The sequence below is a fragment of the Emys orbicularis genome, chromosome 8 (assembly GCF_028017835.1).
Source record: "Emys orbicularis isolate rEmyOrb1 chromosome 8, rEmyOrb1.hap1, whole genome shotgun sequence".
NCBI lineage: Eukaryota > Metazoa > Chordata > Testudines > Emydidae > Emys > Emys orbicularis.
This window is the reverse complement of record NC_088690.1, coordinates 41,110,674-41,133,416: the sequence shown is the minus strand read 5'-3', so window position 1 is coordinate 41,133,416 and position 22,743 is coordinate 41,110,674. Positions and strand designations below refer to the sequence as shown.

General features: G+C 43.6%; 1 protein-coding gene across 1 annotated transcript; it reads right to left on the bottom strand.

Moving 5' to 3' along the window:
* Positions 1–200: 200 nt before the first annotated feature.
* On the bottom strand, positions 201–11,484 carry LOC135882155 (pancreatic alpha-amylase-like). Its single transcript, XM_065408962.1, has 10 exons — positions 11,284–11,484; positions 9,481–9,627; positions 8,481–8,678; positions 5,492–5,722; positions 4,211–4,344; positions 3,988–4,110; positions 3,742–3,841; positions 3,485–3,606; positions 3,268–3,393; positions 201–390 (listed from the first exon to the last, which is right to left on the bottom strand). The coding sequence occupies exons 1-10, from the start codon at positions 11,482–11,484 to the stop codon at positions 201–203; spliced, it is 1,572 nt and encodes a 523-aa protein (XP_065265034.1).
* Between the last annotated feature and the right edge of the window lie 11,259 nt (positions 11,485–22,743).

Here is a 22,743-nt window from a genome sequence, read left to right as displayed (position 1 = left end):
TGAAGTAGTCTTTAAAATGAACCATATTTGTAGGCCTGTTACACCATCTCAAAAAAATATCAGTGCTAGTTATTCTGTAATAATATTACAGCAATGACATAGTATTTCATTAATGAGATTAAAAAAACATGACTTTTGTGCCAACACAGTTTATTCCTTGCTAGAGATGTTATACAGAGAATCATTCATTCTTGCATGGATTACAATGTAGCATCAACATGAATTGCAATGAAAGGATCTTCAGCCTGGTTACTAATCTGGAAGTTAGCAGTGCCGTCACCTACAACCTGCACCTGTATTCCTGTACAGCGGTCACCTTCCTTTTGCCCAGAAATAACATCACAGTAAATTCCAGCAGGAAGGCCAGTTTGCAAATTCACATTCAAGCTCCTATGTATAAAAACAGATTGAAGAGGAATAAGCGGTAATTCAGACTCTCCAGTACTTCTCTTTTATTATAAAGCGTCATATGTTTGGCCAGCCAGGTGGCTTTGGGGATAGTGTTCTGCACTACAATATCCGACACTTGGGGTTTACTCTTGGGGCTGGTCTTTCAGTCCCTGATACAGCAGAGCCTGTGTGTGTTAGGTAGGGAGCAACATGAGCCTACAGTGACTACTAAGGCCATTGTATGTACTGTCTATATCAGGGATCTCAAACACAAATCATCACGAGGGCCACATGAGGACTAGTACATTGGCCTGAGGGCTGCATCACTGAAACCTTTTCATACAATGATACAAAAGTATAGTCAAAAAACGAAGAGTAATATAGTATGCTATTAAAAGTCAATGTATTAACTTTTTAAAAACTGTAATGCGAAGAGGGGTTTTAATAAAATATAAACACCTGTAACTATTCCTTATGTGGTTAGTAACACTGATGATGATCTACACCAGGGGTCTCAAACACACAGCCCGCGGGCCGTTTCCTGCGGCCCGCCATAGGTGCCGACTCTCTCCTGCACTGAGTAACCCTTTCCACCCCCCCGGTCACAGCGCAAAGTCGAGGGGGAAACTGAGGCTCGCCTAGGAATTATAAAAATGTTACAGAAAATTTCCACTTTGTCACAGACATTGTCCAGTGTCCCAACGGAGAGACCCCGGGCAATGGGGGAAGAGAGGGGAACCTCTGGGCGCCCAGCACCCCTAACAGAGAGACCCCTGGGCGATGGTGCCTGATGCCTCTAACAGTCTATCACAGGGGTCGCAAACACACTGCCCCACCCGTACCCTGCCTCTTCCCACCCCTTCCCCAAAGTCCCTGCCCCAACTCCACCTCCTCCCTGCCTCTATTTCAACCCCTTCCCCAAATCCCCGCCCCTGCCCCTCCTCTTCTCCGCCTCCTCCCCATAGAGAGCAGCATCCCCACTCCTCCCCCCTGGAAAGTCCTAAGTGCTGTCAAACAGCTGTTTGGCAGCGGGAAGCGCTGGGAGGTAGGTGGAGGAGCTGGGACGTGGCACGCTCGGGGGGGCGGGGGGTGAGGGGAGCTTGGCTGCCAGTGGAGTTGGTCCCTATGGCGGGCCGCAGGAAATAACTCTGCAGGCTGCATGCGGCCCACAGGTTGCGTGTTTGAGACCCCTGGTCTATATGGCCTCAACGGGCCCATGCAGCCCTGCTAGACATAAAGGTTCCAGTTTGAAATGCCATCAAGCCTCGCCTGTGTAGGCATGAGTAAGCAGAGGTTATCCGTCTACTCCCATTCACAAAGGCTTCATATATTTAAAATTCAATAATATAGGCTGGTGAACATAAATTATTCAGACTCATTTTTCATTTGACCTGGACATTTAAAGAATTAGCTTTTGAACGATCCCACTTCTGAAAGGGCAAAAATTAATTAAAATTGAAGCCCCATTTCATCTGGGATAGACACGAGTACAAATGTTAATCTGCTGAAGTATCTTTCAGACAGTCTCTCTTTCATGCTCTCATGAATACAGTTCTGACAGCTCCTCCTGCTTTTGCATGAAGGAGATATCTACAGTGTAATTTACACCCACGAAAGCTTATGCTCCAATACATCTGTTGGTCTATAAGGTGCCACAGGACTCTGTCGCTTTTTACAGATCCAGACTAACACGGCTCCCCCTCTGATACTTTACACATGAAAGACTCAATTCTACTCTACTTGCTATATTTACTAGTATAAACTATGCCTCTGTGTGGATATAATTTCCACAGCAAGTCAATGGGGACTGTGAATACAAATCAGAAGACAGAATTAGACCCCAAATAACTAGAGAAAAAAACATGAAGACAAATGTGTAGGATATTATCTGCAGGGACAGTAAATGCAGGTATTCTTGTCAGTTTCCAAAAGTTTAGAGTCTTCCTTATTATTAGGCTCCTATTGTTCTTTTTCTTCTCCCAAGTCCCTCCCTCTCTACACACCCAAATTACCTTTTCTGACAGTCCCATTGAGTCATCTCAGCAGTTTTGGCACTCTCCATTCGAATCAGGAGGGCTCTTTTCCACCAATATCATATTGTTTTGGGCTACCTCAGCATCACAGATTCCCTACATCTCTTTCTGCACCTCTGACTCTAGAGAAGTCTAGAAAAGCACAACAATAACCCTAACATGAAGTGCCAGCCCTGCTGAGACTCTGCCAGAAGCTTTGTGGAATATCCAGAAAGGAAGTGGGCCTGGTTAGACACAGAAAACCCTTTGTATAAGGCAGGAAGACACTTAAATGAAGTGAGTGATTCAAACCTCAACACACACAGAAGATTGAGAACAATTCATATGCAATGCAATTCTGAGAACTTCCTGACTGCTGTGCTCCTCTAAAACATCCAATCCAATCATCAACTCTTCTCATCATAAAAGAAAGCTGAAAACTCCCAGCTGACAGCCCTTTCTCAAACCTATCCCAGCTTGACCCACATTACTCTCAGTCAATTCTCCACCCATTCCTCACAGCCATGTCTGCTAGCCTATTTAGGCCCAGGCCCAACACCAATAGTGGCCAAAGTACCTCTCAGATCTGCATGGTCATGCATTCCTCACTGACCAACCTCTTACTGCAGGTTTCAAGTCCAATGACCAGGAACCAGCAGCAGAATATTGTGTTGCTTAAGGAGCTAATGCTGGGTTTTGAAGAATGCTTTTGGGAGTGGGAAGATGGTAGGTTTGGAGTTGCATTACGTAAGAGCCTTGATCTGTCCCACCAACTAGTTGCCACAGACTCTATAGCCAGTAATAGGCTCTACAGCTTGACCAGGGGGTAACATTTTTTCTGAAGCTATTCACTCCTCCCACTTACCAGTCATCATTATTAAAGACGATGAATCCTCTATTACCACGCCCAAAAGCCACTTGATTGCTGTCATTGTCCCACCAGTTTGAGAAAGGCTGGCCATCAACCACATTACGGAAAATAACCATGTTCCTGAAAATACAACCAATGGGCTTGACTTTAATTAAAATATCCCCACATCAGGTGAAGAATATATTGGGAATTGCTGTTTGCAGTGTCCTACTTTATTTGATGCCATCTATGTTCACAGACCCAGTCGTTGCCACAAGTGGAGTCTGGATTAATTGTAACAGGTTTGGTTGATCCATCCTCAGAGCTTGGTGGTCCCACCCAATCATTAATGTCCTTGTTATTAAACACAAAGTTATACAGATTAAACGTTCTATCTGGGGAGACAGCTCAATGAAGCATACAAGATGACACAGGGATAATTAACAGCCTAATGGCCTACAGACTTGTTCTCATTGATCATAAACCTACCTTTCCATTCTGAAAATATCTTGGCCAACGGTAACTTGAGATAACACGTGTAAATCCATAAGGATGAGCAAGCATAAAGCCAAGTGCCATTTTATATAGTCTGTAAACCAAAGAGTAATGAGACACATGAAGATACACTATCTTTTTTTGGGGGGGGAGGGGAGAAATGGGGAGAGAGAGCATGGGAAGGAAGAAAGAAGAAGAAGAAGAAGAAGAAAGGGAACTCTGTTGGCTGTATGAAGCTACCTGGAGTCCCAGAAGGTTAGAACAGAAGCTCCCCCAGCACCATGTCCCCTTTGGGTGTCATGATTATCCACAAAGACAAGGGCTATGTCAGAGGGCATAAAACCCCAGCCTTCTCCCCAATTCCTAAACAAACAAACAAACAAACAAAGAGTCAAACACATTGAAATTAGTAGTTCAAATATTGCAGGAATCTAACGATTAATTCAAATTATAGATATATTACTTTAAATAGGCCATCTTTTCTCCATTCCATTTGCGGATCACTGTACCCAGTTTGGCACCATATTTGAATTCAGTCACTCGGCCAGTTCCAAAGTATTCACTGCTTTTAATTGGCTCTCCACCCAAGTCAATTACCTAGTAGAAGAAAGAAAAGCCACTATTATAGTCCAATCACCTGGTTAAAAAGATACAATTCATAGACCTAAATGCTGCTTTAAGGGACGAATAAAACAATTGACTGCATTAAAACAGAAATAAGTTTTACTTACTAAATTCCATTTATTGCTTCCTAAAGCATCCCAAATTCAGGTGCAATTGAAAAACATTAAAAATCTCTTGTCTCCTCTCCCCCACTCCCAAATATGTCATGACCATGAATAGATTAGTAATGAAATACATGATCCAGTCCTGGAACGATCAGTTTGACAATAAAAAGAATCAAATGAGAAGTTTGACTTTAAAGGGACTTTAAAGGTTTAGGTCCAAAATATTAATTCACATTTAAAATTTTAAATTGGTAGAGATTGTCTTCTGGTTTAAAAACAGTCATTTACTGATAAAAGTCATGTAACAATATTGCTGAGACTTGGAGGGGAAATCTTACAAAGTTATTTATTTATACTTTCTCTATTGGTGCTGCAGAAGTTAACTTACAAAATAAAATTCTGAGATCTATATATATTTTTAATGATTCTATGAATGATGATGAATAGGGAGTGGAGAAAGTAAATCAAAAGAAAATGCATGAAAGAATTAATGTACACATTTTAAAGTTTTTCACTGAATAAGCCAAGTGGGCTTGGAAACGTAACACTTTAGTAGCAAAATAGGAGACTGGGGGCTGGAATATGAAGTACTAAAGGTTAGAATCCATAGGAACTAAAACTTTTGGGGCCTGATTCGCCATTCTTTTTTCATTTTGTGTGATCATTTAGACATCTAGAATGTGTATGCACATGTAAAATCATGAATAAAATCCTGGCCCCTAGAAGTCAATGGGAGTATTGACATTGAAGTCAATGAGCCAGGATTTCACCTCAAGTATTTAGACGGTTACTTGATTGCAAACAAAAGGATCCATTTGGGCCCATACAAATTAGAAAGTGGAACATTTTGACCTTAGTTCTTTGCATTAATTTGTCAATAATTCAGTCTTGCAAGCTGCTGAACACTTTGGTCCTGATACAACAAAGCACTAATATACATGCAGGGCCAAGTCCATACTGTATTTGCATAAAAGAACCCATTTCTCCGTAGAGTGAAACTAAGAAAACTAGATTACCTCTTGGTAAATGAAAGGTCTCGATCCATTGGAAAACCATGTTTTAGTTAGATTTTTCAGTTTGTCTAAAAATGCTGTCATGTCCCCAGGCCACATATGCTTGGAAGCATCAATTCTGAAGCCTGCCACACCAATATCAATAAGTTCGTTCATGTATTCAGCAACTTTCGAGCGCACATAGTCCTTCTCCAGGGCAAGATCAAGAAGACTGACAAGGCGACAGTCACGGACCTGTTTAAAAAATTAGCTGGGACACTGATTTAAGACAATTTTCATCCCACGTGCTAAATGAAATGTCCTGAACACAGTTCTTGCAAAGCCATTGTTGAAAAAAGCACAGAATAATATAGAATTACACAGGGCCACCCCCAGAAATTTTCCCCATGATATGCACTGTCAGTCCCTGTGGAGCATGCCCAGGGGAGCTGCTGGCACCAGCACCTCACCCATGCCGTGCTCAGCCCCCATCTTCCAGCCTCGCCCGCCAGGTGTTGTGTCACTCCCCATCCCTGAGAGGGGACATGGGCTGCTGAAAGTGGGGTGAGGAAGGGCAAGCCCCTGTGAAGGCGTCCTGGTGCATGAGCTAGCCCCATGACAATGACAAGGAGGATCAGTGCTGGCCATCCCACTGCCCTGCGTACCCATTCAGGGTTGGTCCCACAGCCTCTCCATCATGGGGCCAAATCTGAGTGGCACTGTGACCCCTGTGCAACAGGTTGCAACACCTCTCAATTTTGGCCCCACTGCTCCCCTCCCCTACATGACGGGGGGCTGGCAGGAACAAACATGAGTGCCCAGTGGGCCAGCCAGCACTACTCTTTGTTGTCACTGCCAATGGTACACAATGTACATAACATACATATGGCTGCAGGTGACACTGGGATTACATATACTAGACTTTACTGATATAGGACTTGATTCTTTACTACTTTGCATCATGTGTAGTTGTTTATATCTGTACAAAGACTGATTGCATTTTACAACCACTCTGCATAGGTGTAAGTGACTTAGGAAAATGCCAGCTGAGAATCAGTCCATTAATTCTATACTCATAGGGAGGTTTGGAAGGATTAGATTTTTATGAGCAACTCTCAGTACACATTGATTTCATCATACACACACAAATCAATGACAAAATATTTCCCCCAATAAAAATTGAAATTTACAGGTAGCACAGTAAGAAAAATGCTGCTTGAGAACTTATTGGTATTTGATTTTTGTTTTAATGATTATAAAGCTTGAACTTTTTGAATCTCAATGTGGACTATCATTAAAAATTATATGACCTTTCCCATAATTTCCCACACCTATGAAAATTTAAAATTAATACAAATATAAAAAATGCTTAAAACAATTTTTGCAACTCTATTTAAATCGATAAAAATGTAAAAAGGCTTAAAAATAAACAACAATATGATCCATCAAAATTATACAAAATAAAAATCAAATTCTGCCAAACCTACTCATGTGATTTTAATACAGCTAGGAGGAGTAATCTGGCTTAATATGTCATTTTTACTTCAGCTCTAATATACAGATAAAAATATTTCTCTTCAACATCAACTACATGCTACTTTTCTCTTATCATGGGAGTGCATGAGAGATTTTATTATAGCTGGATTCATAATACAAAATTTTGCCACAGATTTTATTTCACAATTTTAAACAAATTCATTTTGACGGTGTTCACGCCCATTTTTGTGTTTGCTTCCTGTAAAATTTGCTGATGTGAATTTTCAGTGAAATAGAAGATTTTAAAAGAGTATTTTAAAATATTCACAGAAAAAGAATGGTTTCCTATGGCAATCCTAGTGTAATTCTGAGAGGCCATGTGTAATCAAGTGTTTGATCTCTGTATTACAGTGAAGAGGTGAATAATAATGACACTTTAGCATCTTTCATCCTGAATGATGCCCAATCGCTTAATGAATTTTACAATCTCTTTCCCCCTCCCCCAGCCCTCAAGACAGGGACAAAGGAAACAGAGTAAGAGAGATATACACAGGAATCCTTTCATATACCATTGAAATGGGGTAAAAGATGCTGTTTAGCAATGCACAGCACCACTACCTAACTGTTCAGGGCAGGGGGGTGAAGAATATTGCTTCCAAATGAAGCTGCCATGGGAATTTAGGCAATGGAATGCATAATGGAATTTGGTGAATACAGCTGATGACCTAAGACCCCTCACTGGGAAAAGGAGCCATTAAATACCAACTAATCACAAGAGGTCAAGTCAGTTGTGTGGCTCACCCATAAAGGAGCACAAGGAAGAATGCTAACTACTCACACTTTTCTGTATTACCCTGGGATTTGCATGCATATTTACTGATCAGGCTCAGTCCTGATTAGCTTTTAAGAGGTAACAATATCCTTTGAAATGACCAGCATGGCCTTGATTTAGCAAGGTACTTAAGAACATTCCTAACTTATAATTATAGGAGTTATCCCACTGATTTGATAGGACTATCCACATGCTTAAAGTATCTTGCTGAAATGTAGCCTATTGGTTACGTAATTCTCACTACCCCTACTAACTAATTAATGGAGAGACTATTATGTGTGGAATATTGCTAAAGCTGGGCAAAAATTTTCTATCAAACATTTTTTCAAGGAAAAGAATGAATTTGTGTCAGTTTTGCCAAATTGTTTGGGGGCGGGGGGGGGAGGGAGGGGCTGAGAAATTCCTAAAATTTCAAAATTTCATTTTGACTTTTCTTTAAAAAAAAGTATCAATATTTTGGTTTGAAACTATTTTTATTTCAAAATACCCCTTTAATTTAATTTAAGCTTTTTTAAACGTAAAACATTAAGATGGAAACTTTTTTATATTATTATTTTAAAATTGCCAATGAACTGAGAAATCAGTTATTCACCCATCTCTGAGTTTTTCCTGTTCTGAGATTTTTATGTGACAGCATAGCCCTGTAAAGAAGAGGGTGGGAGTAAGAATAAACAGGGAAAATATATTTTACAATTCTAAATTTACCTGAGTCACATCATGGTAATTTTCAATGTCTCCACTTCCAGTTTTACATTTACCATCGTTAAAGTCCCAGGCTGAGTATGGCACAGCAGGAAAATCTCTGGTCTCTGCATTGAAATAGCTTCCACAAGTAGAACTATTACCAGAGCCAGCACCAGATCCACACATGTGGTTGACTACAGTATCCACATAAATATGAACCTAGAGAGCAATGTTTGCATTTCAGTTTAATAAAGCCAGTACCTGAGTGCCATTGACTAAATAGCACTTATTGTCTCATTTACATTCCCCACCCTTTTGACTCCCCACTTTTTTTTCTTCTAGAACTTTTTCATGTGAGCAAAGTGATAGAATATTATTTGTTCTAAATATCCAGCAGCGAGCTTACCATTCAGTGATATGCAACTCATTTGAAAGACCAGACTGTTTGGGAGAAAATTAGATTATCTCTCTTTATAACTCTGATCTCCCCATATCTTCCCTCCTGAGTTATCTAGTGCCTCACTCTGATTTTGACTGCTAATGACCACATACCATCAATCAGACAGCTGTCAAGAGCATGTGAAATAAAGAAGTTAAATTTAAGCATCCATCTTAAGTTCTATCTTCAAAGAATAATGACTCCAATTTTGCTAATTGAGAGTTTTTCAATTATACTAAATTTTAAAAATAGGCACCTGTTGAAAAGCAACTATTTTTCCTGATTGCAAACTTTAAAAAAAACAACAACTAAAAAACCCAACAACCCAAAAAACAATTTTTGCTGGGTTTCTCTTTAACAGTACTTTCTTGGGTTGACCTATTGCTGCATGATGAAGCTTTTGATTGACCTAGTCTTCCACTGCGAAGGCGTGAAAAATGACTTCAGTTGAGAACTGGCACCTTATCTCCTTGGCATTATTGAAGAATATTTTTTTTTTCCTTGGGAACAGGACAGAGGGCAACCTGAAATCTCTTACATCTCCCCACACTGTTTATATAGGAGGAATTTCAAGTCTCTTACTCCAACATTGTTGCATCTGGTCACCATGTCTTTAAATTCATCATAATTTCCAGATCGTGTACATAGATTGTAGCTGATTGGCTGGTATCTTTCCCACCAGGGTCTCCATGGGTTAGTAATGACAATATTTTCATTTGGAGGAGATATCTGTGAACAAAGTGATGTCATTTGAAAATAAACTAGTAATTACTTATGTACTTGTTCAGTGTTGTAAAAGACATATAAAGACAGAGGGTCTGAGGCTCCGTCTGTGGCAAGGAGTTGGCTCTACCAGAACCCAATCCAGGGAGATGCTCAGCACTCTCATCTCCGTTTGAAATCAGTAGGAGATGAAGCGGCTCAGCATCTCAGAGACAGTCCTTATATACAGGAACTCACTGGGTGATCAGGCCGCTTAGATTGCTTATATTTAAGTGTTTAATGAAGCTGGCATATGAAATAGACGTAGGTGAGTGTTTGTGCAGCAATTTGAGAAATGGTATGTATCAAATTGTAGTTGTCACACTAAAAGGTGTCTGCTTCCACAAAGGCCAAGCTGCACTTTAGATCCCTTTTAGCTGCTTGAGTATACCTCTCTGATAACAAGTTTTGTTACCCTCATCCCTCTCTGGATGGAACCACACAGTCCTACAACTCCTAGAATAGGCCTCTGGGCTGCAGGCTCCCTGGTGATAATATGACAAGCCCAACTGCATTTGTCATCTGGCCTGCCAGCCTTTTTTATCTAGGAGCCTGTGACTACTGGCTGATTAAAGGCTCGAAAAACAGCTTCTTCAAAATAAATTATTTATTCCCCTCAAAATACACAGAACTACGAGAAGTGAGTTAAAAAGTGGGGGGCCTACATACATGCCCATGTTTTACCTAAACTTTATTCTTTCTTTCAGGGCCGGCTCCAGGGTTTTGGCCTCCCCAAGCAGCCAAAAAAAAAAAAAGAAGCCGCGATCGCGATCTGCGGCAGCAATTCGGCGGGAGGTCCTTTGCTCCGAGCAGGAGTGAGGGACCGTCCGCCGAATTGCCGCCGAATAGCTGGACGTGCTGCCCCTCTCCGGAGCGGCCGCCCCAAACACCTGCTTGCCAGGCTGGTGCCTGGAGCCGGCCCTGCTTTCTTTGCAAGTTTTGAGTAAGTTCCATCCAGCCGAGACTTGGGCTGGAAGAGAGACAGCCAGCCCCTGCAACATACTTTCAGTGTGTCTGTCAGACTTACCTCTAGCCCAGCTGCCTGCTCACCCTCCTTGTTCCTAGGCAGAGGTGTCTTTGCCATCGTGTCCTTTGATCCCAGGGTCAGGAAAAATAAACATACTAGCCCAGCTGGAGTCAGAGAGGTGGGTATTTCCCAATTAAAGCTCACTCCATTGCTCCCCTAAGGAGCCTTGGTATCTCTCTGAGGGTACCTTTATCTCTGTCATTTCCTGTTTGTTTTCCTCCTAACATTCTCCTTTCATTTAATTCTGCATAGTCAAAATACCAGGCAGGTAAACTGAGGTACATACGATAGTCATAAAAAAAATAAAATACAGGTATCTCCCTCATTTTCCACAGTAGTAAATAAAGATTCAGGTGTGGCTTTTCACTTAGAGGAATAAATATTTCAATTACACCCTTTGGAGTGATTAAATAAATGCACCCCATCATGACGGGCTGGTCTATTTTCACTGCTTCAGCATTTAGTACTTCCATTACCAATTTCTATTTAGTTTGAACTTGGTGCCTGTCCCCTATGACCTGGATTTTTACTTTGGTAAGCAAAATGTGCAGCCTATGAGGCGATTTCACTGTCAATTAATATTAGAGGCTACGTACCTGAACTCCACCAAATCCATTGGGTGCTAAATACCGTTCACATTCAAGAGCAATGTCAGCCCAACGCCATTCAAACAGGTGGACAATAGACATCTTCCCAGGTTTTGTATTTGGGTTGTATTGCGCCGAACAAAGTCCAATGGCTGCTAGCAGAAGAAAGGCCTTCATGGTTCTTTCCGTAATAGCTTGTGCTCTTCTCATGGATTTTTGTACTCATGCAAGAGGGTAAAGTACATGGTACAAATTACACATTTTAAAAGGCCAACTATTTTTAGCATGTATTTTGCTTAGCTTGCTGTTGTTTTGATTGTTTCGGAATTGCTTATCCGATGAAGCTATGCCACAACCTCTCATGACAACTTTAATAAGGTAACACGTTAAGGCTCAGTCCTGGATTACACAAAGGTGTTGTACTGGTATAACTATATTGGTTGAGGGAGTGAGCTTTTTACAGCTATATTTATGCCAGTACAATCCCTAATGTGGACACAGATATACAGTACAAAGGTGTGTTATACAGTAGAGCTCATTCCCCGTCCTGTATAGGAATGTTATACTGGTGTTTGTAAGTATAGTTAAATCTGTACTACTTTTGTGTTTAGAGAAAGTCTTAGTGTTTTGTTTTGTGTCTTAATGCTGTCAACAGATTCAATATTTCAAAGGACTGTGGTGTGTGTGTGTGTGTGTGTGTGTGTGTGTGTGAACAAATACTTATTGTCACAACCAGACTCGAACACAGCATCAGATAATGCAACTAAATCCTAATCTCCGAGGGTCTCTCAGAGCTGTAGTAGAAATACTAAACATTTGACATCTATCTGTGCTGCAGCTTGATAGCGCAAAATGATGTATTAAATGTACACAATACCTGTTTCTCAGGGTAGACTATGTCATTCATGCACAGTCCTGGGCTGGGAGTGGTGTGGAGCTGTGCTGTTTTGCCTCTCTTAGCTCCCTAGTACAAAAGGAGAGCTAGCAGGAAGAGCTTCACCCATTATCAGGTTCAGCATAGTCCCCACCACTGTGTGGCCTAACCAGCTCTCCTGGCTGGCACATAGTGAGGCCAGAGCCATGGCTACCTACTCTCCCACACCTTTGGAGTGCTACCCTCTCCTGGGTGCAGTAACAGCATTTTACTTAGCCCTGAATGTAGCCCAGCTCCACACTTTGTAAAGCTCCTTATTATTCTGTGCAGCCAAGCCAAGGCCAACCAGCTTTTAGTCCTCAGTTTCCAGACCTTGTTTAAAATAATGAGTCCCCTAAACATGTTCCCTAAAATGTGGGTTTGTCAAAATTCTGGGATCTCTTGAAATGCCTCTGTGGAAACAACCTGTGCTCTCTCCTCCAAACACAGCAAGGATGTAGAACCCAACAGACTGGAGGTTGCCCGAACCCCAGCTTTTAGCCTCTCATTTTGTAGCAGTGACAGTAGGACAGTTGAATTAGGTTAACTTGTACACATTTCATATAAGATGATAAATACCTGTTATAACCAGGGAGTTGAATAGCTTTTCTTGGATTCAAGACCTAAAAATTAGGAGAAAGGAAGCTGAATAGCTGTTCTTTATGAAGGAAGTCAACATATACCATCAGGACTGAGTATTGGGCTAGAGGAAGGAACTAAGAGTAATATATGGAGATATACCTATCTCATAGAACTGGAAGGGACCCTGAAAGGTCATTGAGTCCAGCCCCCTGCCTTCACTAGCAGGACCAAGTACTGATTTTTCCCGAGATCCCTAAGTGGCCCCCTCAAGGATTGAGCTTACAACCCTGGGTTTAACAGGCCAATGCTCAAACCACTGAGCTATCCCTCCCCCCTCTGTCTACACCGTCAAGTTTCTGCACCACAAGTTATACCACTTTTATTAAACCGCTGGAATTAAACCGCTGTTGTGTGTCCACACTGCTCCTTGTGACGCTGGAGCACATCCACATTAGCAGCTCTTGCAACGGCAAAGACAGCAGTGCATTGGGGTAGCTATCCCACTGTGCAACTGGCCACAGGGTGCTTTGGGAAGGGTTTACAATGCCTCATGGGGCAGGCACAGTGTCACATGATGCAGCTTTCTCAATCCCATCTTCCATGGGCATCCTACTACATTGCCAGCTGCTTTTCAACTGAAGTGGAGGGGGGTAGGAGAGTCAGAGCCGCCCAGAGGATTCAGGGGGCCTGGGGCAAAGCAATTTTGGGGGCCCCTTCCATAAAAAAAGTTGCAATACTATAGAATACTATATTCTCGTGGGAGCCCCTGTGGGGCCCGGGGCAAATTGCCCCACTTGCCTCCCCCCCCCCCCCCCCCCGGCGGCCCTGAGGAGAGTTTTTGACAGGGAGTGTGTGTGTATGGAAGGGGGAACCGAGAGCGTGTCAGCATGCTGTCTTGTAAGTTCAGACAGTGGCAGGAAGCAACCAGTCCTGAGGCAGGGGGAGGGGGAAACCCCTGACATCAGAGGCCAATTACAGCACAGAAAGCAATCAAATGTCTACACGGGCAATAGAGCACTGGAGCCTCTGTGCAAATAGCCTTACGACTCTCCTCAAGGTGTTTTTTTTGCAGCGCTACAACTGAGAAGTTTCTGGGCACAAAGTGGCTTGGCAGCATGTACACGTCTGTAGTTTGAGTGCAAAAAGCTGCTTTACTGCGCAGAAACTTGCCAGTGTAGACAAGCCCTAAGGTTTACATCTGAAGTACCAAGATAAAAATAAACATTGACTTGACTTTTGTTCATCTCTGGTGGTTTGAAAGGGAGGTCCAATGGTCTACAATGAAGGTTGAAAATCAAGGCAGGCTCTTTTACACTCAGCACAGTGCAGCATGTGTTTTTTGGGAAGACTTAAGTCTTCAGGATTTTTGTACCCCCAGTCACACAGCCTTCACTTGTAAACAATGTTGGGTTGGAAAATGCTGCTGAAAACCACATCATGTTACAGACACCAAACAAACTAGTGGAATGGGAAAGGTCTATCCAAAATGTAAAAAAAAAAAAGAAGACTTCTACATGACAACCCTCCCTTTGCTTGAAATAAAAATACAAGCGAGGCAGTACTACCTCACCCTTTCTGTGTAGTTGTACTCTTTGGAACTTGTTCAACTGCAAAGTGTGCCAGTTTATAGAGCGCAGCTTCTGCTGCCAGATCCTGTTGCCATCAGCTGTTATTGTAATTCACAATCATAATTGGGAGCTGAGCTATTTTGAATGAATCATTTGACAAATTTAGCACAAAAATCAGTTTGTAAGAAGAAAAATAGGCTATCTGTAACTGTTGGGTAGTTTATGAACAAGTTTCAGCCTAGGAATTGTTTATGAACTGTAGTTTGTAGATTCATCATCGTGTGCTAAGTCTGCTTGATCACATAGTATTGTTTCTGTTCCCTGATTGGAGGAGAATGTATGTAACAAAGAGGGAGAATCTGTGATCAAGTCACTGGACCTTTGATTTTCTCTGGAGAGGACAGAAGCAGCTTACGTGGGTGGCAGAATTATGGCATTTGGAATCTTTTTCTTTCCTGGACCTGTGAATCACACCTTGTCTTATACATCACTGCTAGAAAAGCCAGGCAATTCTACACCATGCAATCGGATTTTAAAGTTAAGTTTGTCATTACATTCACATCATAACTGTGAGTTGCACATGTACATGCAATCCTAGCAATCAAGAGTGAGGTTAAAGCATTGACTGGCTATTTAATGTTTGTGTGTGCTGGCTGTGACTATAATTGGTTATTCTGTCCTAACTCCAAGAGAACAGTTACATGTTCTTGGCCATTGCAAAGTGAGTAATCATGTAGGTAAAATGGATAAGACCACATGAAATAGCAAGCTGAATATAAACTTTGCCCTTACTTTCACCCAGTTCAGTTAATGTTTGAAAGGAGGGTCCATTGCAGAGGTTTTCTAGTTCTTTGAGATGAGGTGGAAGATTAGCTTGCAGTAAAGCCAGATCAATTAATGATGGTGATTGTGAAATCCTTCAGTGCACCCTGAGTGTATGTCTACACATTGCAACTAGACACTGGAAGCTGGCCTGTGCCAGCTGACTCACAGGGCTCGGGAAAAAGGGCTGTTTAATTGTAGCATAAATGTTCGTGCTTGGGCTGCAGCCCGGGCTCTAGAACCCTCTCACCTCACAGGGTCCTAGAATCTGAGCCTCAGTGTGCTTTCACAGTATTCAAAGAGCAGAATACCACACAGAGGAGCACATACATCAGGCTTGGGGTTGACCCTCTGAACAATCTCATTGACTTCTTCCTGAAAACTCTAGAGAGAGCTAGTCAATTTCCCCCAGGCGACAAGTTAGGGGAACAAGCCTCCCATTCAGTTCCCTGAAAACACCAACAGAGTTAGTGAAAATCCAGACAGCCTTAAAATAAATAAATAAATAAATAAAAGTGCGTGTGAGGAAACAGATGCTGAACTAGGTTAGCAGCTCATGGTACCTCACTCACACCCAAGATATCACCTGCTTATTCAAATATGATCAAACACTCAGCTGAGATTTTCTTATTATCTGATATGCACAAATTCAAAGTTGTGGTTCCTACAGTAATTACTTTGAAACAGTGTGTATGCAAACCATAATAAAAAAAAAATAGAAGGCAGCAAAATACTATATAGTCTAAGGGCTTGTCTACACTTACCAGGGGATCGACGAGTGGCGATCGATGCATTGGCAGTTGATTTAGCGGGTCTAGTGAAGACCCGCTAAATCGATCGCAGATCACTCTCCCATCGACTCCTGTACTCCACCAGATCGAGAAGTGTACGGGGAGTTGATGGGAGAGTGTCTCCTGTCGACATCGCGCAGTGTGGACCGCGCAGTAAGTAGGTCTAAGCTACATCGATTTGAATTACGCTATTCAGATAACTCATATTGCGTAGCTTAGATCGAATTTCCCCTGTAGTGTAGACAAGGCCTAAGAGAGTTACAGATGCTCTGGAAACATAACACTGGCATTCCAAACTTCCTTCTTAACTTAGTTTTTGCATTTAATTGTAGAATGCCTTTGTAATTCAGTATGTAAATTTCCAAGCTTTCAATAGTGCTAGCTAGGCACACTCTCCCTTCAATTCAGAGCAAATTTAAGAAAGCAATTGTCATCTGTCTGGGATTAAAACAAGCGACTCTAGTATTTACTAGAATACCACTTTGAGTAACAAAGGAAAAATGGTTACCTACCTTTTGTAACTGTTGTTCTTCAAGATGTGTTACTCATGTCCATTCCATTCTAGGTAAGTGCTTGCCCACGTGCACAGTTGTTGGAGACTTTTGCCTTAGTGGTACCTGTAAGGTCAGCTGTGCCACCCCGTTGAGTGCCGCGCTCATGCGTCAGTATATTAGGTGCCGCCGACCCTACGCCCTTTCAGTTCCTTCTTGCTGGCAATTCCGACAGAGGGGTAGGAGGGCAGGGAATTTACATGAGCAACACATCTTGCAGAACAGTTACAAAAGGTAGGTAACTGTTTTTCTTTGAGTGCTTGCTCATGTTGATTCCATTCTAGGTGACTCACAAGCAGTATCCGAGGTGGGCTCGGAATTCACAGTTTGGCGGCTTGTAGTACCGAAACCAGCATCATCCAGGGCCTGCTGGGTAAGTGCGTAGTGGGACATGAACTTATGGACAGAGGACCAGGTGGCCGCCCTACTGATGTCCTGGAGAGGCACTTGGGCCAGAAAGGCTGCCAAAGAGGCCTGCGCCCTGGTTGAGTAGGCGGTTACAATCACCGTGGGTTGCACTTTCGCCTGATCATAGCAGTAGCGAATGCCGGCAGTGATCCAAGAAGAATTCTTTGTGCAAACGCTGGGCACCTTTCATCCTATCGGCCGCGTCGACTTGCAGAATGGCTTGGTCCTTTCAATGCAGAAGGCTAGTGCCCACCTGACGTCTAGGAAATACAGCCTATGCTCCTCCTCTGACATATGCGGCTTTGGAAAAAAGACAGGTAAGAAAGTGTCCTGACTTGTATGAAACTGAGAAGCCACCTTGTTCTTGGCCACCTCAGTTGGACCTTGTCTTTGTAAAAGACTATATACGGTGGTTCCGAGGTGAGTGCCCTAATCTCGGAGACGCGGTGACCAGGACATGACCTTCCAGGACAGATGAAAGAGAGAGCAGGAAGCCAGAGACTTGAAGTGGGGACTAAGGAGCTACGACAGCACCAGATTCAGGTCCCACGGAGGAATGGGGTCCTTGATGTGCTGGTAAAGGCACTTGAGGCCCTTGAGGAACCTGATCATCATGTCCTTGGCAAAAACTGACCTACCCTCGAATAGTGGATGGAAGGCCAAGATAGCTGCCAAATAGACCTTGATAGATGAAGGGACAGGCCTTGGGAGCTTGAGATGCAGAAGGTAGTCCAGGATTAACTGCAGTGATGCTTGCTCAGGCTGAATGCCTTTATCCGACGTCCAGCAGTCGAACTGCTTCCATTTGGAAAGGTAGGTTGCTTTGGTGGAGGGCTTTCTACTGCCCAACAGGACCTGTTGGACTTTGGCCGAGCACTGCTGCTCCTAAACATTCAACCATGCAGCAGCCAAACTGTCAGTTGCAGTGCCTCCAGGTTCAGATGCAGAAGACTGCCGTGGTTTTTTGACAGCAGGTCCAGTCAGAGTGGCAGCTGTAATGGAGCGGCCACCGAGAGGTCCACCAGTGCCCCATGGGTTCCAATATGGCCACTGAGTGGGCCATTGTCCCTGCTGCCACGTGGTCGCTGCAGGTGCCACGCCTGTCTCATGAGTCAGCAGCGAATCGACCCTTCTTGGTGAGGTGCTGAACTCCCATTCCAACTCGGACTGGTGTCCTTCCGGCGACCAGGGAGGAGCCGTCGAGGCCTGAGTCTGCCGACTGACTTTGGTCAGTGACCAGTGAGGGAGGGCGAGGAATGACACTTGCCCAGTGAATGGTACCGGAGTGAAGGGGATTGGTGCTGTGACAAGGAGCGGCCCTGCCTGGGTGGGAACAGACATCTGGGAGACCGTCTAGGCAAAAGCGACCTGGGCTGTGGTGATCTGTGATGGGAAGCTCCCTGGTACCGGTGGTATGGGGACTGATGCCTCAACTCCACTGTCCCATATCTTGTACATGGAGAGTGCATCGAGGACCTGGGCCTTCTAGCTGGAGACCTAGGGTACAGTGCCAGGGTCCGAGGCCACGGAGATGGAGATCTGTGGCTGCGATCTGATGACCGAGGGTGCTCCACTGCCCTAAGAGGCTGTCCCATGATCGGGTTGCCCTTAGATATTGGGGCCTTAGCCGAGTCTGCCGCCTGGTGCAGCACCTGCAGCACCGGTCATCCTACTTGTTTTCTTTAGCCGCTGGGCCCGCTTCAGGCAACAAAGGCCCTGGGAGAGACCTGGGTCCCCTGCCACTCTCCGGAGTCGGATCCCTGGTCAGACTGGGGGGGGGGGGGGGAGGGGGGTCTGACCTCTGCAGTACCCCTATGAAGCCCCAGGGCAGGCACATGGCCTGACATCAGTCTTTTGCCTCAGACCCCTTTTCCTTTCGGTGCCGGGAAGGGAATCGTCTTCTTTTGCCACTTCTTAGGCACCAACGAGGGGGAACGGTGCTGGGCGGAGCCCGGTGTTAGCGGTGCACTCCACACCGAAGCCGAAGTGCTCGGCCTGGGGTCCGAGTGGGAGAGCTCCAATTCAGGACAAAGCGCAACCTCCATTAGGAGGGCCCTCAAGCGGATATCCCGCTCCTTTTGGGTTCTAGGTCGAAAGTTATTACAGATTTGACACTTGTCCTTTCTATGGGACTCCCCCAAACACTTCAAGCAGCTGTTGTGAAGGTCACTGATAGGCATCGGCCTGCTGCATGACGAACATGGTTTGAAGCCTGGACAGCAGGGCATGCTTCACTCTGGGACGAAGTCCCAGCCGAGACTCTAACTACCAACTAACCTAACACTTAACTTAATGACTAACTAAGTACCTACAATCTGTGCACAAAGAAGATAAAGGTTGTAAAGAACTGCTAATGCTCTTGCGATCTGCAAGACTAGGCGCTCCAACCAATCGTCACCAACGGTAAGAAGAAACTGAGAGGGTATAGGGTCGGCAGTGCCTAATAAACTGACACGAGGTGGCACTCCAGGGGGTGCCACAGCTGACCCTACCGATACCGCTAAGGCAAAAGTCTCTGACAATTGTGCACGTGGGCACGCACACACCTAGAATGGAATCGAAGAAGAAAAGTGATTAGGGATGCAATTATAGATCCTTTCTCAGTTTGTAAAAGACGAATCACGATGTGTTGTGCTTCTTTTATGATTGACTGATCTAGGTGTGGTTTAATGAACTAGAATATGGCATAAAACTGTACCTTCTTCAGAGCTTTTATATCGGGGTGGCCAACCTACGGCTCTGGAGCCACATGCGGCTCTTCAGAGGTTAATATGCGGCTCCTTGTATAGGCACCAACTCCGGGGCTGGAGCTACAGGCGCCAACTTTCTAATGCGCCAGGGGTGCTCCCTGCTCAACCCCTGGCTCTGCCACAGGCCCTGCCCCCAATCCACCCCTTCCCGCCCCCTCCCCTAAGCCTGCAGTGCCCTCACTTCTCCCCCCTCCTCCCCAGAGCCTCCTGCATGCCACGAAACAGCTGATCAGGAGGTGCGGGAAGGGAGGGGGAGGCGCTGGGAGCAGGAGCTGATGGGGGCTGCTGATATATTACTGTGGCTATTTGGCAATGTACATTGTTAAATTATGGCTCCTCCTCAGGCCCAGGTTGGCCACCCCAGTTTTATATCAGGGTGTATCCTGTAGTCCTGTTTTTGTTTGATCCATTTGGCACAGTGGACACCAATTGATACCACTTTATTTTCAAAATCCATCTATTGGGCCTGATTGTTTTCTCCCACAAGTTTTATACAGGTGTAACTCAATTGTACAGACGAGGACTAACTCTGTTGAATTCAAGTGTGAGATTAGAACCAGGACTATTATGTCTGATGAGCATCTCAAAAGATCATTGGTTTCCTCAGAGGGAAGTAATTTAAATCCCATGCAATCTGTTAGTTCTTCTCCTTAGCATTGCTCTCAACTGACTATTATCTGTCTCCTTAAATCAGGGGTCAGCAACCTTTCAGAAGGGGTGTGCCGAGTCTTCATTTATTCACTCTAATTTAAGGTTTCACGTGCCAGTCATACATTTTAACATTTTTAGAAGGTCTCTTTCTATAAGACTATAATATATAACTAAACTATTGTTGTATGTAAAGTAAATAAGGTTTTTAAAATGTTTAAGAAGCTCATTTAAAATTAAATTAAAATGCAGAGCCCCCGCACCGGTGGCCAGGTCCCGGGCATTGTGAGTGCCACTGAAAATCAGCTTGCATGCCGCCTTTGGCACGCGTGCCATAGGTTGCCTACCCCTGCCTTAACTAAAGGTATCTCTAAATAAAGCTCGTTAGGAACCATAGCCCTGTGTAGGTCTTTTCCTATAAATACAAGAAATGAGCAAATTCATTATAATACTATTTCACTAAAATAAACACAAAGCAGATCTGAAGACATACATTTTTGACTGGTTGATGGCATTTTCAGTAGTTTTCCTGCTGCATTACAACCATCTCAGCATTCGGCAGTTCGAAGTAGAACTGATGGCAATATCATATGACTAAGTCAGTCATTGAAAGGCAGACCTTTCTGTCTATTAAGGAGCAATAGATAGAATCCGTTCCTCTGATGCCTGCCAGGACTGCTTCTTGAAACTATTGCTAGTAATCATAAGTCTCTTAATGCTGCCCTCTACTGGTCTATTTGGGCTATCGATTTAAAAATTCAGTTTGGTTTAAAAACCTATTTAATATGTATTTTGTTTTAGGAGGTAGGTTTGTTTGTTTTTAAACACCACAATAAATCAAAGACGTGAAAAATGTTTTTTTTAAAACTTTGTTTTCAAATTCAAACCATTTGCTGAGCAATGGGCCCTGTCTTGATTCTTTAGACTTGAAAAGGGGATCAATGGGGATATGTTTTATTTGTTTCTTATGTATCACCATCTTGCTTCCATCCTATTGATTCCCTGGGAATCTGAAATGATGGTTGTTTGGCAGAACACGTAGAAGCAATGTGTGTGTCAGGGAATACAGCAGAGAGATTTTAAAACATTGTAAACTGTGTGCTTGTTGCTTTATACTTCATCTGTTCAGTAGCCTGACTGCATCCTGCTTTGTACTGTGATCCTGTCAGTTAGACAGACTAAGGATGCCAGGTCCAACTCATTAAGGAATTCAGTCCCTTTCAAAGAATATCTAGGTATGACAGGAAGTGGTACTGGTGGACCAACCAATATTGTCTTCTACAGACCTGCCTAGTTTACTGTTGCCACACTGTCTTCTCCCTACGAGACCGGAGTTTATCCTATCACTAAGATAAATGCAGCTGGAGTAGAGACATGTTTTCTTCATAGTGAAAACTACTAGAGCTCCATTGCTAGGATAAACATTTGTGCACTGTCACACAAACCCAAACTGGATCCAGTTTCAGAAACTGAGGAGAGTGCCACCAAAGAGGGAAAAGCCTAAGCCTGACCTGAGCGATTTGTTTGCTAAATGTGTGCTGCTATGAAAATACTAGTAACATGAACTACTGCAAATAGGTACTTAAAAAACAAAACAGTGAGAGGTAAGGCACACCACGAGTTTCCTTGAAAGACGTGTTTTGGGGGGAAAAACACCCTCCCCACCCAGGAATGGATTTAAAAAAAAAGGGGGGGAAATCCCATACATCTTTCTAAACATTTGTGTTATCGGTACTGAAATTACTTACCCCACCCTTTCCTGAAATTCTTTTGGGGAAAATACACCACTCCCACCATTAAAATGAAAACGAAGGAACAAATTCACCCAAGTCAGTGATATCTCCACAAAAGGAGCTCTGCTACAATTTTTTTTGCCTGTCAGCAATTCCCTGGAAAGAGTCCTGTTCCCTAACCCATCCTCACCAAAATCCATTCTGTAATCTTCCCTGCCAAACCCTTCAATCTTTCCATCATCCACCCTCCACCTCAGTACCTCTACACCCAACAGTATCTCAGAATCTTCTCTAAGCGGCAGCTATTTCTCACTGCAGTAGTGATGGCCAGTGTTTTCTTGTGAGCTCTAGCTGTGGGATGGGTAATTGAGGAAGGTGTTCTTTTTGATTCTTTAGAGAGTAGATCTGCTTTGGTACTAGAGATCTCTTACTCCTCAGGTGCTATCAGCGTACACTTCACATGAGGCGAACTTTAAATTCAAGGGACACTTAGCTAGATGATCCGTTGGGATTTACCACAAAAATAAACTGACTCGGGGTGGAAGTGCTCTTTAAGAACTGCAGTCTTCTGCAGCACAAGTGCAGCCAAGCTGCATGCATTTTCCATTTAACCACAACAATCCATTTGCATTAGTTTCAAGGCTCTCTTTTCAAGGAAAATGACTAGACTTACCGTGGGTTCAAGTGACCTTCTGAGGACTGG

Bases quoted from the DNA above. Each gene is read 5' to 3' on its own strand.
- LOC135882155 (XM_065408962.1), bottom strand. From the start codon at position 11,484: ATGAGAAGAGCACAAGCTATTACGGAAAGAACCATGAAGGCCTTTCTT. The intron at 8,679-9,480 runs GTAAGAGACTTG...ATTGCTCTCTAG, and splicing joins CCAGATGCAACAATGTTGGA to GTTCATATTTATGTGGATAC. The intron at 4,345-5,491 runs GTAATCTAGTTT...TTCTTCTACTAG, and splicing joins GACCTTTCATTTACCAAGAG to GTAATTGACTTGGGTGGAGA.